The 14,604-nt window shown below is 36.7% G+C and overlaps 1 protein-coding gene and 1 long non-coding RNA gene across 2 annotated transcripts in view; one reads left to right on the top strand and one right to left on the bottom strand.

The window, feature by feature from the left end:
• Positions 1–370: 370 nt before the first annotated feature.
• The window catches only part of quob (quattro b), a 47,869-nt gene continuing 33,635 nt past the window's right edge, over positions 371–14,604 (bottom strand). Inside the window, exons 15-23 of the mRNA XM_039656517.2 lie at positions 13,632–13,881; positions 12,597–12,686; positions 10,381–10,611; positions 5,927–6,097; positions 5,668–5,845; positions 4,586–4,702; positions 3,007–3,216; positions 884–1,074; positions 371–717 (exon numbers count right to left, since the gene is read on the bottom strand). Coding sequence (XP_039512451.2) covers positions 676–717; positions 884–1,074; positions 3,007–3,216; positions 4,586–4,702; positions 5,668–5,845; positions 5,927–6,097; positions 10,381–10,611; positions 12,597–12,686; positions 13,632–13,881 — 1,480 coding nt within the window. The 3' untranslated portion in view covers positions 371–675. The remainder of the gene's footprint in view (positions 718–883; positions 1,075–3,006; positions 3,217–4,585; positions 4,703–5,667; positions 5,846–5,926; positions 6,098–10,380; positions 10,612–12,596; positions 12,687–13,631; positions 13,882–14,604) is intronic.
• On the top strand, positions 6,091–10,460 carry LOC148977622 (uncharacterized). The gene is made up of 3 exons (XR_016169423.1): positions 6,091–6,229; positions 9,864–9,975; positions 10,327–10,460. It is a non-coding gene; the product is annotated as an uncharacterized LOC148977622 (long non-coding RNA).

The following is a 14,604-nucleotide window of genomic DNA, read 5'->3' as shown; positions in this document are numbered from 1 at the left end:
ACGTGAACTATTCCTTTAATTGCATGCATATAACCTCTATCATATTTTCAAGTATTTATTTAACTTCTGTTTATCCTTTATTCCATTTGATTTATATCCACTTGTATTAATTTGTTCATATAATTTAACAGATGTATCTTAGTTACCTGTGTTTTTGTTAGAAATTGGACGCATTCCAGCTACTGCTTGTGTAACACTGACACTGACAATTGGTAGCTCAAGGCAAAAGCTTGTCAGATGGAAGATATGGTATTTTAGAAATGCTTGCTTTGCTGTCTTGGCTCTGAAAGTGTCAAAACCACAACATGTCTGTCTATTTCATCTCTGTACATTAACTGGATTCATCACTTTCTTATTATAGAACAATAGTCATTCCACTGAGAGCCATTCACATTATTTCATGAAGACCAAACATTTATTTTATCAACGCACTTTTCTTTAAAGATTACACATCTGTTTTTGTTTTATTGCCTCTACAACAAAGCTAATTTGAAACAGAAAAAAATGAGTTAAAAAAACAGTAAAACACAGGTTTGTAGGTTTAACCATTAAGAGTTAGTTGAATTAGCCAATGTTACTCAGTCCCACCAAAATAAATAAATAAAAATAAACTTATTTTAGAGTTCCACAGGATTGATAGTGTTTCATATATAATGCATAAACATACATGATGGGCTATACTTCAGTGGACTTTCCTATGATGCTTGTGTCTTGAACCTGTGAAGAACAAAGAGGAAATTAAAATATTAATAACCAGAATAATCCAAATTTCAACACAGCTGAAAAATATCTATACAACACCTTGATAGTGTCAAAAAGGCAATGTTTTACAAAGTTCACTTTTAGAAATAACAGTAAAGCTGATGAATATTGTAGGCCGTACGTTAGAGCATGGCTGTTCCCTGGTTTGGCCTGGTAGGTTAGTGGGTTCAACGTTGCATTCCTGTTTTTTCGGGCCAATGACGGGCACCTGGGAGGGGGCGTGTTCACAGTCTCCACCAATCACAGAAGGACAGCTGTGGCCGGAACTGCTGAAGCAGCTCACACTTTCTTCTGAGGACTCTGAACTCTCCACTGAAACACAACACATGCACTTAGAAATACATACCGCATATATATTTCAATATGTGCTCCAGTTATTTGACAGAACATATTATCCTTTTCATTAAGTACGGAGCTTTCCTGTAGCTCACACAGGAGTGATGGCGTTTCGATTCCCAGGGAAAGCAAGAACTGAGTAGAATGTAAATGTGTACGTTGAAATGCAATGTAAGTCGCTTTGGATAAAAGCATATGCCAAATGCATAAATGCGAATGTCAAAAACATCTTGGTCAAGGGTTGCTGCGTGCAATCGTTTTTTATTCCATTATCTGACGTGTATAAATAAATACAACTTTTGGCCGAAGGAGGGATGGACGGATGGATGGATGGAAAGACAGATTGAGACAGAACCATAGATGGAGAGATGGATGGATGGATGGACAGAGACAGAACGATGGATGGATAGATAGATGGATGGATGGACAGAGACAGAACGATGGATGGATAGATAGATGGATGGATGGACAGACAGATAGAGACAGAACTATGGATGGATGGATGGATGGACAGATAGAGACAGAACTATGGATGGATGGATGGATGGACAGATAGAGACAGAACAATGGATGGATGGATGGATGGACAGATAGAGACAGAACTATGGATGGATGGATGGATGGACAGATAGAGACAGAACAATGGATGGAGAGATGGATGGATGGACAGAGACAGAACGGTGGATGGATAGATAGATGGATGGATGGATGGATGGACAGACAAACAGAGACAGACGATGGATGGATGGACAGAGACAGAATGATGGATGGATGAATGAATGAATGAATGGGATGAAGTAAGAAAGGCTGGATGGATGGATGGACAGAGACAGAACAATGGATGGATAGATGGATGGATAGACAGGTAGAGACAGAGCGATGGATGGACAGAACGATGGATGGATGGATGGACGGACAGACAGATAGAGACAGAACGATGGATGGATGGATGGAGAGATAGAGACAGAACGATGGATGGATAGATGGATGGATGGATGGACAGACAGATAGAGACAGAACAATGAATGGATGGATGGATGGACAGATAGAGACAGAACGATGGATGGGGAGATGGATGGACAGACAGTTAGAGACAGAACAATAGATGTAGAGATGGATGGATGGATGGACAGAGACAGAACGATGGATGGATAGATAGATAGATGGATTAATGGATGGATAGACAGAGACAGAATGATGGATGGATGAATGAATGAATGAATGGGATGAAGGAAGAAAGGGTGGATGGATGGATGGACAGAGACAGAACAATGGATGGAGAGATGGATGGATGGATGGATGGATGGATCAATGGATGGATGGAAAGAGACAGAACGATGGATGGATGGACAGACAGACAGGTAGAGAAAGAACAATGGATGGATGGACAAAGACAGAACGATGGATGGATGAATGAATGAATGAATGGGATGAAGGAAGAAAGGGTGGATGGATGGATAGACAGAGACAGAACAATGGATGGAGAGATGGATGGATGGATGGATGGATCAATGGATGGATGGAAAGAGACAGAACGATGGATGGATGGACAGACAGACAGGTAGAGAAAGAACAATGGATGGATGGACAAAGACAGAACGATGGATGGATGAATGAATGAATGGGATAAAGAAAGGGTGGATGGATGGATGGATGGATGGATGGATAGAAGAAAGGGAGTAAGGATGGATGGATGGATGGATGAATGAATGGGATGAAGGAAGGGTGGATGAATGGATGGAAGGAAGGAAGAAAGGAAGTATGGATGGATGGAATTTTTAAGACCAAAATATGTATAATAAAAGTTAAATCTTAAATTGCACTTCTATTGATCACAAATTGAAGACATTGCATATAATATTTTGAGTGAACTACTTGAGTAAACAGACATTGTGAAGTAGGACGTACCAAGAGCACTCTGGTTTCCACTCTCCTGGTCTAAATCATCTTCCTCCAGGATCCCCGAAGCCCCATGTGTGAACCGGACAACATCTCCTCCACTGCCAGGACGGCCCACGGGAGACGGGGATCCCCACCCAGACGAGGAGGACGATTGGCTCCCAGAGGAGGACGTACAGCTGGCCGAGCCAACAGAGTTCAACCGGAGAACAGGAACACCTAGAACATTACACAGAGCTAAATACGGCTGGTCAAACCGGGTTATGGTCAGAGTTTAACTATAGGGGCTTTCGCACCAGGAACTAGCCGCCATTGTGGTTCCCCGAGAACTAATGGTTCCCCTATGAACTTTTTCCTGGTTGCATTCGCACCGCCTGTAGAAAGTCTGAAGTGATGTAAGCCACGCTTGTTGTTGTGACTTTTATTTTGACGGTGAGGCAGACCTTTATTTTGACGGCGCCAAGAATACCAGACAATAGAGAGCCTATAGGCCTGTTCACACCGCAATGAATTTCACGCACGATATTCGTAGACGTTTAACAACTCGTGACTAAACAATGGGCGCCAACGAGAGTGTGCACACCGACGCGGAAAAGCGTCATTTTTTTTAAAAACGCCTTGGGTTCGTTTTTTTTAGTTTGACGCGCCGCATCAAAAACTATCCGACCAATGAGATTGCCACTTTTGCTCACGTGTTTGGAGCTTCTGAAGTTACAGTAAAACACAACTTGGGGGTGCTTAAACACAAAACCGGCGACGTAGCCGGAAGTACAGAATCAAAATCGTCCGACATCGTTGTTTTACCTTTTAATTCCTTTTTTGTAAACGGCGTTTGAGTTAGTTTTCACGTTCAACCTATGCGTTCAACTTGTAAACACTGACTCCGTACTTCCGGCTACGTCGCCTGTGACCTTTTGAACGTAATTACGTATTAAGTGACGTTACAAACGCGCCTCACAGAATACAGCAAGGCTAGCATTTGTCCTTAGAAAAGTTACATTTTTGGAATAAGCATTGAAATAACCGATCGTTTCGCATGATAAGACCCTTATTCATCGTCTGGTGTCGTTTAAAGACATTTGAAGCTGCATCTGAAACTGTTATTAACTGTCGTTTGGACCTCCGACCGTCTGGTTCCCATGTAAGTCCATTATATGGAGAAAAATCCTGGAGTGTTTTCATCAAAAACCTTAATTTCTTTTCGACTGAGGAAAGAAAGACATGGACATCTTGGATGACATGGGGGTGAGTAAATTATCAGCAAAAGTTTTTTCAAAAGTGAACTACTCCTTTAAGTCCCGTCCCTTCCGGTCGACCACCATGGGACCTTATTTCGGAATAATATTGTACAGTAGTCAATGGCGAGAGACAACAAATATTTTGATCTTGTTTGAATTGAGCCCTGAATTACACAATGTTTGTCACAATGGATACATTTGATGGCCATGTTGGTTTAGACTTGACTCTGAAGTGGAAGCTAAATTTCCTTCCTAGAACTAATATCGTTCCTAGTTCCTGAACACGCCAAAATCCGGGTACTATGAAAAGGTTCCTCCGGTGCGAAAGCCCCTCATGACTGGTGTTTCACCTCGTCCTGTGAGAGCACAGTTGATGGCTCGGTCGTTGATGGCCATGTCACTGGGCTGGATATCCATGAAGGGTTTATGTCCAATTCCCATGAACACCCTCTCCTGCATCCGGATCTCTGTGTGAAGATCAGCACAGACCTTCAGCTTTATGGGGTTATTAGGCTCGACATTAACTCTTTTTGCTCACCAGGTACTGTGGCTAGTGGTCATATATATATATATTTTCCTAATATTATCTCATAATTTGTCAGCAGATTTATTAGACTGCTGTTACTTTAACGCCTGATGCACAGATCCATTATACTGTGTAACAGTCTTGGCCTGTCACATTAGATTTCCTTTGGTATGGAAGGTTACTACCTGACACTAGGGGGAGATAGTGTGCTTATTGATCTAGGATATCAGTAAGGCAATGATAGAAGAAGTTATTTCATTGGGGACGAACAGCATGGTGTCTGCGTGCCACTCTTAAGAGTCCAGACTGGGAATCTATGGGATTTTTTGCTCAGTCAATGTAAGATTTTGTGTTTTGTTTATGTTTTATTCAAGGTTATTTTTGACCTGTGTGCTTCACATATAGTATGATGTTGATTTTTGACTCTTTAGTCCTCCATACTGACAATACCCAGGAGGATTGTTCATCAAAAGGACTGTTTAACCCCAGGGCCCGGTTTTTCAAAAGTAATCCACTAGGATTTTGGATTTTGGAAATAGGCTCATTTTACAACTCCCCCAGACTTAAACAGTTGAGTTTCACCGTTTTCTAATCCATTCAGCCGACATTTATCCAGACAGTTTCTGGTCTCATTGACTTCCATAGTAGGAAAAAAATATACTATGGAAGTCAATGAGACCAGAAACTGTCTGGTTACTGATATTCTTCTAAATATCAGAAAATCAGCTGAATACATTAGAAAACGGTAAAACTCAACTGTTTAACTCTGGGGGAGTTGTAAAATGAGCCTATTTCCAAAAACTGGGGCCTCATCTCCACCATTCATGCTTACTGCATCAATACTATACCTTTATATTTTGTAAATATGTGTCATTTTAATTGAATATATATCCAGTCTGAAATCACCTCTGTTGTGAACGGCTTGTTCCCACAGAATCCTCTCCAGGTCTCTGGTCCAGTTTTCCTTCACTTCTCGACTCTGTGCCTGAAGTACGTACGTGTCCTGTGACTTCCTTCTCCGAAACCAGATCTCAAAACACAGGCCGCTGTCCCCAGAGTTATGTGTCATACCGATGTCTGAGGTCTGAGAGAGCACAGAGGACACGTCAAGGTCCGACACACGAAGAGCTTGACCTGGTCACGGACGGTTCGTGAGGTGCTTTACCTTGAAGGATTGTTTGTAGATGTACGTGTCATTCCCGATGTCAGTTCTGCGTGTCTTGCTGAAGAGGATGAGATCTTGGAAGAGAAAAATGTGACGGTAGCATTTCTTCTTCCTGAAGGTCAACAGGAACTCATCCTGACGGATCAGCTGGCCCTGTTCCTTCAGATTCACCTGCACAACATGAACATCGATCTCACACGCGTGTTTAATGACGCTTTCACAGCAAATCTGACCTCCAAATCGGGCCTACATTTGTGCATTTGGCAGACGCTTTCATATAAATCGACTTGCATTACATCCAAGGTATGTCTGTGATATTAAAAAACATGATCAGGTTTGTATCGAGAGACTTCACTACACTCTCAGAAAAAAGGTACGAAAGCTGTCACTGGGGCTGTACCTTTTCAAAAGGTAAACTTTTGTCCATTTTAGGTCCTAATATGTACATTGTAGGTGCTAATATGTACAATATGTACATTTTAGGTGCTAATATATACATTTTAGGTGTTAATGTGTACATTTTAGGTGTTAAGGTGTACATTTTAGGTGTTAATGTGTACATTTTAGGTGTTAATATGTACATTTTAGGTGTTAATATGTACATTTTAAGTGTTAATATGTACATTTTAGGTGCTAATATGTACATTTTAAGTGTTAATATGTACATTTTAGGTGCTAATATGTACATTTTAAGTGTTAATATGTACATTTTAAGTGTTAATATGTACATTTTAAGTGTTAATATGTACATTTTAGGTGCTAATATGTACATTTTAGGTGCTAATATGTACATTTTAGGTGCTAATATGTACATTTTAAGTGTTAATATGTACATTTTAGGTGCTAATATGTACATTTTAAGTGTTAATATGTACATTTTAGGTGCTAATATGTACATTTTAAGTGTTAATATGTACATTTTAGGTGCTAATATGTACATTTTAGGTGCTAATATGTACATTTTAAGTGTTAATATGTACATTTTAGGTGCTAATATGTACATTTTAGGTGCTAATATGTAATATGTACATTTTAGGTGCTAATATGTACATTTTAGGTGCTAATATGTACATTTTAAGTGTTAATATGTACATTTTAGGTGCTAATATGTACATTTTAGTTGCTAATATAAACATTTTAGGTGTTAATATGTACATTTTAGGTGTTAATATGTAAATTTTAGGTGCTAATATGTAAATTTTAGGTGCTAATATGTACATTTTAAGTGTTAATATGTACATTTTAGGTGCTAATATGTAAACTTTAGGTGCTAATATGTACCATTAAGGTACCAATATGCACCCTTTAGGGACAAAAGTGTACCTTTTAAAAAGGTACAGCCCCAGTGACAGCTTTTGTACCTTTTTTTCTGAGAGTGTATGAACAATACCGGTCAAAAGTATGAAATAATTAAGATTTAAAAAAAAAAAGTTTTTAAAAGTCTCTTCTCCTCGGTAAAATAAATGTATTCCTGTGACGCAAAGCTAAACTTTCTATTCATCTGTTTCCACAAATATATTAAGCAGCAAAACTGTTTTTTACATTGGTATAAAATACATTCTTAAAAATTATTTGATCAAAATTGAGCATCAAATCGAGTGATTTCTGAAGGATCATGTGACTCTGAAGACTGGAGTAATGATGCTGGAAATTCAGCTTTCATCACACGAATAAATTACATTTCAAAGTATATTCACATAGAAAACAGCTGTTTTTAACTTTGACAGAATTTTCTGGAAATTCATATTTTCTCAGTAATACATTAGGTGGCGCTATTACGCATCTTTTGAAAGCGTACAGAATATCCGGATCAAAACACAGTAGAAGCAGAAACAAGCGATATAAGCACTGCTGACATGTCAAATAACATGATTATTAACATTAAACATCATATAAATCAAAACTGTCTATCGTTACTGAATGAACATGTTCGAACAAGAGAGTCACGAACGCGCATCACAGAACAGAGCAAGGCGAGCATTTGTGCTTCTAAAACTTAAACGTTGTTATTTATTTATTAAATGATCGACCGTTTTGCTTGATAAGACCCTTATTCGTCGTCTGGAATCGTTTAAAGCCCTTTGAACAGTTTGCACTGAAACTCTCATTTGGACCTTGAACCGTTTGGACCCCATTGAAGTCCATTATATGGAGAAAATCCTGGAATGTTTTCATCAAAAACCTTAATTTCTTTTCGACTGAAGAAAGAAAGACATGGACATCTTGGATGACATGGGGGTGAGTAAATTATCAGCAAAAGTTTTTTTAAAAGTGAACCACTCCTTTAAAACACAAATCATTTTGAGCGACAGAACTATAAAGCTTCAGTGAATGTGTCATAGATGAGATGAAGAGCGATGTCTTTCGCCTGCATGCGATCCGTAGCCATAAATCCCCTTCATGAATAAGAGCATATTTTTGGCAAGTGTCTGCGATGAGGAATGACACAAGCGTACAGTAACTTCACATTAACGCTGATGTGCAGGAGGAGGGAGTCTAGGCCTACGGTTGTCTTTTATCCTCTCTGCCCACTGAACTGCTTTTCTTTTTAAAGCTTGTGTCTGAAAATAAGTGCATGAAATATGAAGGTGTTTATCGTTCTAATTACAGACGGTGTGTGATGTGGGCAAACTCTCCTTCACCTCACGCCTGTCCTTCCTCTTCAACAAAAATATACTCTTTATTTTAGTCAACATTTTAGTTTACACACATATTTGGCTTATGCAAAACAACGCAAAATGCTAGGATGTTTCTGAGATGTTTTAGTGGTTTATTACTGGGCAAAAGTATCAACTTTATTTTGATAGTCCACTTTTAATATTCTACTAACTATAAGTACCTTTGTAACTACATGTCCACTAACTCATTAGAGTATAGTATACTGTTAGGTTGAGATTGGTAGAATAAGTACACATAATGTTTATTGAGGGGCATCAAATGAAAGTGTTATCAGATAGTCTACTAATAGTCTAACACTAGACATGTAGTTGCAAAGTTACTTATAGTTAATAAAATATCTAAAGTGGACTATCGAAATAAAGTGCAACCGAACTGACGCTCGAGTCTCGAGTCGAGTCTTCAACGGGAGTCTGTGGGATTTAACAGCAAACTGGTAGAAATTGTAGAAAAGTCTTTAGTTTAGGTCATTAATCCTCAGTGTCTGCAACAGCAATAGTGACGCTCGTCATAACATGCTCTCTGATTCTAGCTTTGTAAACTAAAATGGATTTGGGGGTTTTCTGAGATGTTGTAATCTCATCTCTCTCACTCACTTGTCTTATTTTAGTATTATTTATATAGCTTTATAGTATTTATTAATATTTTAATTGAGCTTGTTTTTTTTTTATTTTAAACAGCTTTCATTAAGTAATATCGTTATGTGTTTGAATTATTTTGGTTTGTTAATATTTCTATTAGGGCTGTGCAAAAAAATTAATTGCGATTAATTGCATCCAAAATAAAAGTCTGTGTTTACATAATATATTTGTGTGTGCTGTATATAATTATTTTGTATAAATAAATACCTATGCATGCATGTATATATTTAAGAATTATTTGCGCTTAAATTCTGTATAAAAATACATAATCTATATTATATAAATATTCATATATAAAATATTTATAACACATTTTCTTAAATATATACATGCATGTGTGTGTATTTATATATACAAAATAATTATATACAGCACACACAAATATATTATGGAAACACAGACTTTTATTTTGGATGCGATTAATCGCAATTAATTTTTGCACAGCCCTAATTTATATTTAGCTGAAATTGTATTAGGCTAAATTAATTTTAGGTTTAATATTTTTTGTATTTCAACTTACACAAACCACTTGTTTCGTGTCTTAGGCCATCAATGTGTACTTACATTTCCGAGTCATTAAATCATGTTTAATCTGGACTTCTCTGTGCATGCTCTTTAAGGTGGTGACCATAGACCTCCATTATATGACTGACAGACAACGGTTTGACCTAAAAACATCAAAATTGAAACTACTGCGGAAACAAAGACACCTACATCTTAGATGCCCTTGAGGTAAGATAAAACATACCAAAAATGAATTTCAAAGTGAACTATCGCTTTAAGAACTTTTCACTGAAAGATTCTTTCCGGGACCAAAAATGTTTAATCTACTGTGAAACCACCGTTTGGAAAAGTGTAAAGACAAAATATTTCAAAAAATTAATGCTGTTCTTTTGAATTTTCAACGTATCCTAGAGACTGATCACAGGAATAAATGACATTTTACAATATATTAACATAGAAAACCGCTATTTTAAATTGTAATGATATTCCACAATAGTTTTTCCTGTATTTCTGATCAAATAAATGCAGCCTTGGTGAGCAGAAGAGACTTTACTGACTCCAAACTTTACTTTATTTCAGCTTTATTTCGGTTTGATCCGCTTTGTTTAAGAAGAACAGTTCTGTCTGACTCACATCGCAGTCCTGAATGTCGTCCATGGCGAGCAGGTTGTTCCCGTGGCGCAGCTGGAACTGGACGATGTGCAGCGCGGTCTGGATCTCCAGCCGGTGTCGGGCCGCATGCGCACCGGACTCGGCCTCGCGCAGAAGCTCCTGAAGCAGAAGACTGTACTTACTGATGCGCTGCACGGGCTTCAGCAGGTACGAGGACAGATCCAGCGCGTCACACAGCAGCTGCTGTTTCTGCTGTTGAATCAGATCATATCACTCTTATTAATAACAGCATTACTCAGGCACTGACTGATTATTAAACTCATGAATAATGCTCCAAAAGAGGACATTTTATGTACATCCAACCCGATCACACTAAATGCGTCTTTATAGCATGCATGCGTATTGTCGTGTAATTTATACGCTAAGGTGAGTTTTTACGTGCATGGGATACGCATGGGTAGGTTTAGTAGTGGTGTGCGTGTGTATTATATGATTGGGTAGAATTATTTATTTATATATATATATATATATATATATATGTTCAGTGAATCAGTCAAAACCAGCTCTTAAATTGTTTGATAGTGCATATGTCTGAAGCAAAATTGTTTTAAATAATTATCACAAACAACTGCCTTGGCATTTCATCGGTGAAAGATTGTGAGAGCACCAATAATAACTGAGCAGCAAATCATCATATTAAAATTATTTCTGAAGGATCATGTGACACTGCAGTAATGATGCTAAAAATAGAGATTTGATAAAAAAATTTATAATATTTCACTTTTTTTACTGTATTTACTGATTTTTTTGATCAAATACATGCAGCCTTAGTGAGAAGAGAGTTATTTTAAAAAAACATTTGTATTTTTACAAAATATATTTTTACAAAAATATGTATTATTTCAAACTTTTTGACCAATGGTGTATGTATAAAATTAACTAATATAAATAACATACCCATATTGTGATATATATAGATGTCTTATTTGTTTTTCACAATATTTTGCACATGCTATAACATAAATATTACAAAAATATTGCAGTAGTCCTATACAAGGTTAAATAAGTTATAAGGTTATAAATTGCTATACACACAAAGTAAACACAAAAAATACATTAATTTAGTAACACAAGTATGTTTTCTGTAAATACACTAAAACTATGTTCGTTTTTAGCATGTTTCTTAAGTGTAATTAAGTATATATTTAATACAATTGCATTTCTAGTAAACACATTTTTGAATTTAGCATATAAAAATATGTATTACCAATGTAGTTCTAGTACACTTTTTAGAAACATATTTAAAGCATGATTGTCATTGGCATATTTATTAAAAATATAATAAAGCATAGATGTATTACCAATATATTACTAATATACTTTTTATAAACACATTTAAAGTAAGCTATTCTATAGCATATTTCTTATGTAATTAAACATATCAAGAGTTCAGATGCAAAAGCCTCTAAATGCCATTTGAAATTTTCTTCTTTAATGATGATTTTTATCAAACTTGTATATTTAAGTTCAGTAATTTCACTTAAATTAATCATATAATCATATAATATTTGCAAATATTTGTCATTATTATTTTTATCATGGTAATTTGCCGTGTTGAGTTTGGGTTATAGACGTGCCCTGTCTGGAAAAGTGCACATTTATTACGCAGATGGTGTATTCTGCCCTAATCTTATTTAATACTTCTCATATTTAATACATTAGTACTTCACATTCAAGTACAATCACATTTCTGGCGAATTAAAGCTTTTAGCAGAATGGCAGCAACATTTCCCAACGAGGCCTGTTCCAGCGCATACAGTATGTGGGCATTACTTTAGATTTGATCAGATGTGTCAAATATATGGGAGTTTACAGTAAGATTATGAAAGAGTTTATGTGGTAATCATCATCTTACTGGAAACTTTCTAGTATTTTGCAACAGAGAGGAGCTTCTACAAGTCCTTCATGTACACAGTAGTACTTCAGAGACATACAAATGCTTACAAATCTTTAGTTTTTGAGTGATAGAATATTGGATTTATTGTATTTGTAAAATTTCTGCACAAATATGCAATATCTCAAAATGTGCATAAAAACACATTGCTATCAGCGTCACTTCATGTTGAAATGGTCTAAATGTAAAACACGCAATCAAATTCTGATGAATACTAACATGTTTGCCTTAAGATGTCAAAATTGTGTCGCTTATGAAATCAAACTGTGAGGAAGAGACTCACCTTGAAGAAGCCCTTCCCGTGTTCGATGAGCATCCTCTCCGAGCGCGGCTTGTTCTTGCTGTATAACGCGTACAGGCCGAAGTTTTCCTTCTGAATGTGAGAGACGAAGTGTCAGAATCATCGGTTTCACACAGTGGATTTTTTGCATGTGCTTTCCGATTCTTTGAGTTAAGACATTAACGTGTCATAAAGGTGATTCCCAGCTAACGGGGAACGTTCTTAGTGACATTAATAGAACGTTTGTTCAAAGTTATCTGGTCTTTAATAATGTTCTCAAAAGCACAGAAACATTATGGGATGCTTTTTTAAATGTTACTTCTCGTTCCAGAACGTTCAAAAGTAACATTCCCACAATGTTCGCAAAATTGTCAAATGGAATGTTCCGTTAACATTCATGTAACCGAGAAAAAACATTTTTAGAACGTTCAGAGAACATTCAGAAATAACATTTTTATAACTTAATGGCAATTTGCTAAACATATTTCTGTTAGCTCGGTGCTTGAGTGTAACACTCTAAACAAAACATTATATCTATATTTATTTAAAAAAAAAAAAATAGGGTGAATTTTGACAAATGAACACATTTTCCCCACAAATTCTTATTACTGTAATACATCCAAACATTTAACTTTTAATTTTTTTTTGTAACATTTATTATCCCCAATGCTGTTGTTATTTAAAGAAGAATTGTTTTTATCTAAAGCAGAATAAATTAAAGGCTGTATGACAAATTCTATAATGATGCAATTATTATTTTTCACCCATATATTTTTTTGTTTTTGTACTACAATAATACGAATTTGGGGGAGAACTGTCATGAAAAAATGCAATGATCATACAAATATTTTGATATCCTAAATATTTAGGCTTAATTTCCTTTATGCAAAATATAATTGCTTTATTTTATACAATTTGGGGGTGAAATGTGACATGGACATGTTTTGTGAGCTGTATTGGTTCCTAGGTTCTCTGAAGCAGCAGCAGCACATTAAAACTCTTCAAAGGGAAACTCGTGCATCAGGCCGTAAAGCTCACGTGTTTTACGAAGCAACGTCCGACACAGAAGGGCTCCTTCACACACAGCTCCAGTTCCTGAAGAAAGTGATGCTGGTGGAAGTCTCGCAGCTTCTCCAGGTTTCCAAAGATGCTCGCTCTCTGTCCCCGCAGGTCCTGAGGCACGTCGGGACGCTCCAGCTCAGGGATGTAGTGGTCCACCACGTACCCCAGCGCTCGCACGTACTCTCTCTCCGTCTGGAGCAGCTCCTCCATGATGCGCTGCAGTTTACTGTCAGGACACACACACACTGATGCAGTTGAGGACACCAACACATACACAGTAAAAAACGTTGGGTTATTTGTTTAACCAAACTGTTGGGTTACACGTATTGCGTCAATATTTTGGGTTATTTAAAAAAATATTGGGTCGTTTTTTTTGGGTTTATTGGGTCGGTAATTTCTAGAAATAGCCCGACTGTTGGGTTAAATAGCCTATTTAGATATTTAACTCAACTGTTGGGTTATTTAACCCAACTATAGTTTAACCCAATGCATTGGGTTAAAATAACCCACAGTTGGGAAGGTGCTATACCACTCCATAGTTGGGTTATTTGTGTAACCAAACTGTTGGGTTACAAATATTGAGTCAATATGTTGGGTTATTTTCAAAAAAATATTGGGTCGTTTTTTTAAAATCGTTGGGTAATTTCTAGAAATAACCCAACTGTTGGGTTTAATAGCCTATTTAGATATTTAACTCAACTGTTGGGTTATTCAACCCAACTAGAGTTTAACCCAATGCATTGGGTTAAAATAACCCACAGTTGGGAAGGTGCTATACCACTCCATAGTTGGGTTATTTTTTTAACCAAACTGTTGGATTACAAATATTGGGTCAATATGTTGGGTTATTTTCAAAAAATATTGGGTCGTTTTTTTAAATCGTTGGGTGCTATACCACCCCATAGTTTTTTTTTTTTTTTTTAACCCAACAATTTTAAGTGAGTACTGC

The sequence above is a fragment of the Pimephales promelas genome, chromosome 8 (genome assembly GCF_988280905.1).
Source record: "Pimephales promelas chromosome 8, fPimPro1.hap1.1, whole genome shotgun sequence".
Lineage (NCBI taxonomy): Eukaryota > Metazoa > Chordata > Actinopteri > Cypriniformes > Leuciscidae > Pimephales > Pimephales promelas.
The sequence above is the reverse complement of the archived record's forward strand: the minus strand, read 5'-3'. Positions and strand labels throughout refer to the sequence as shown.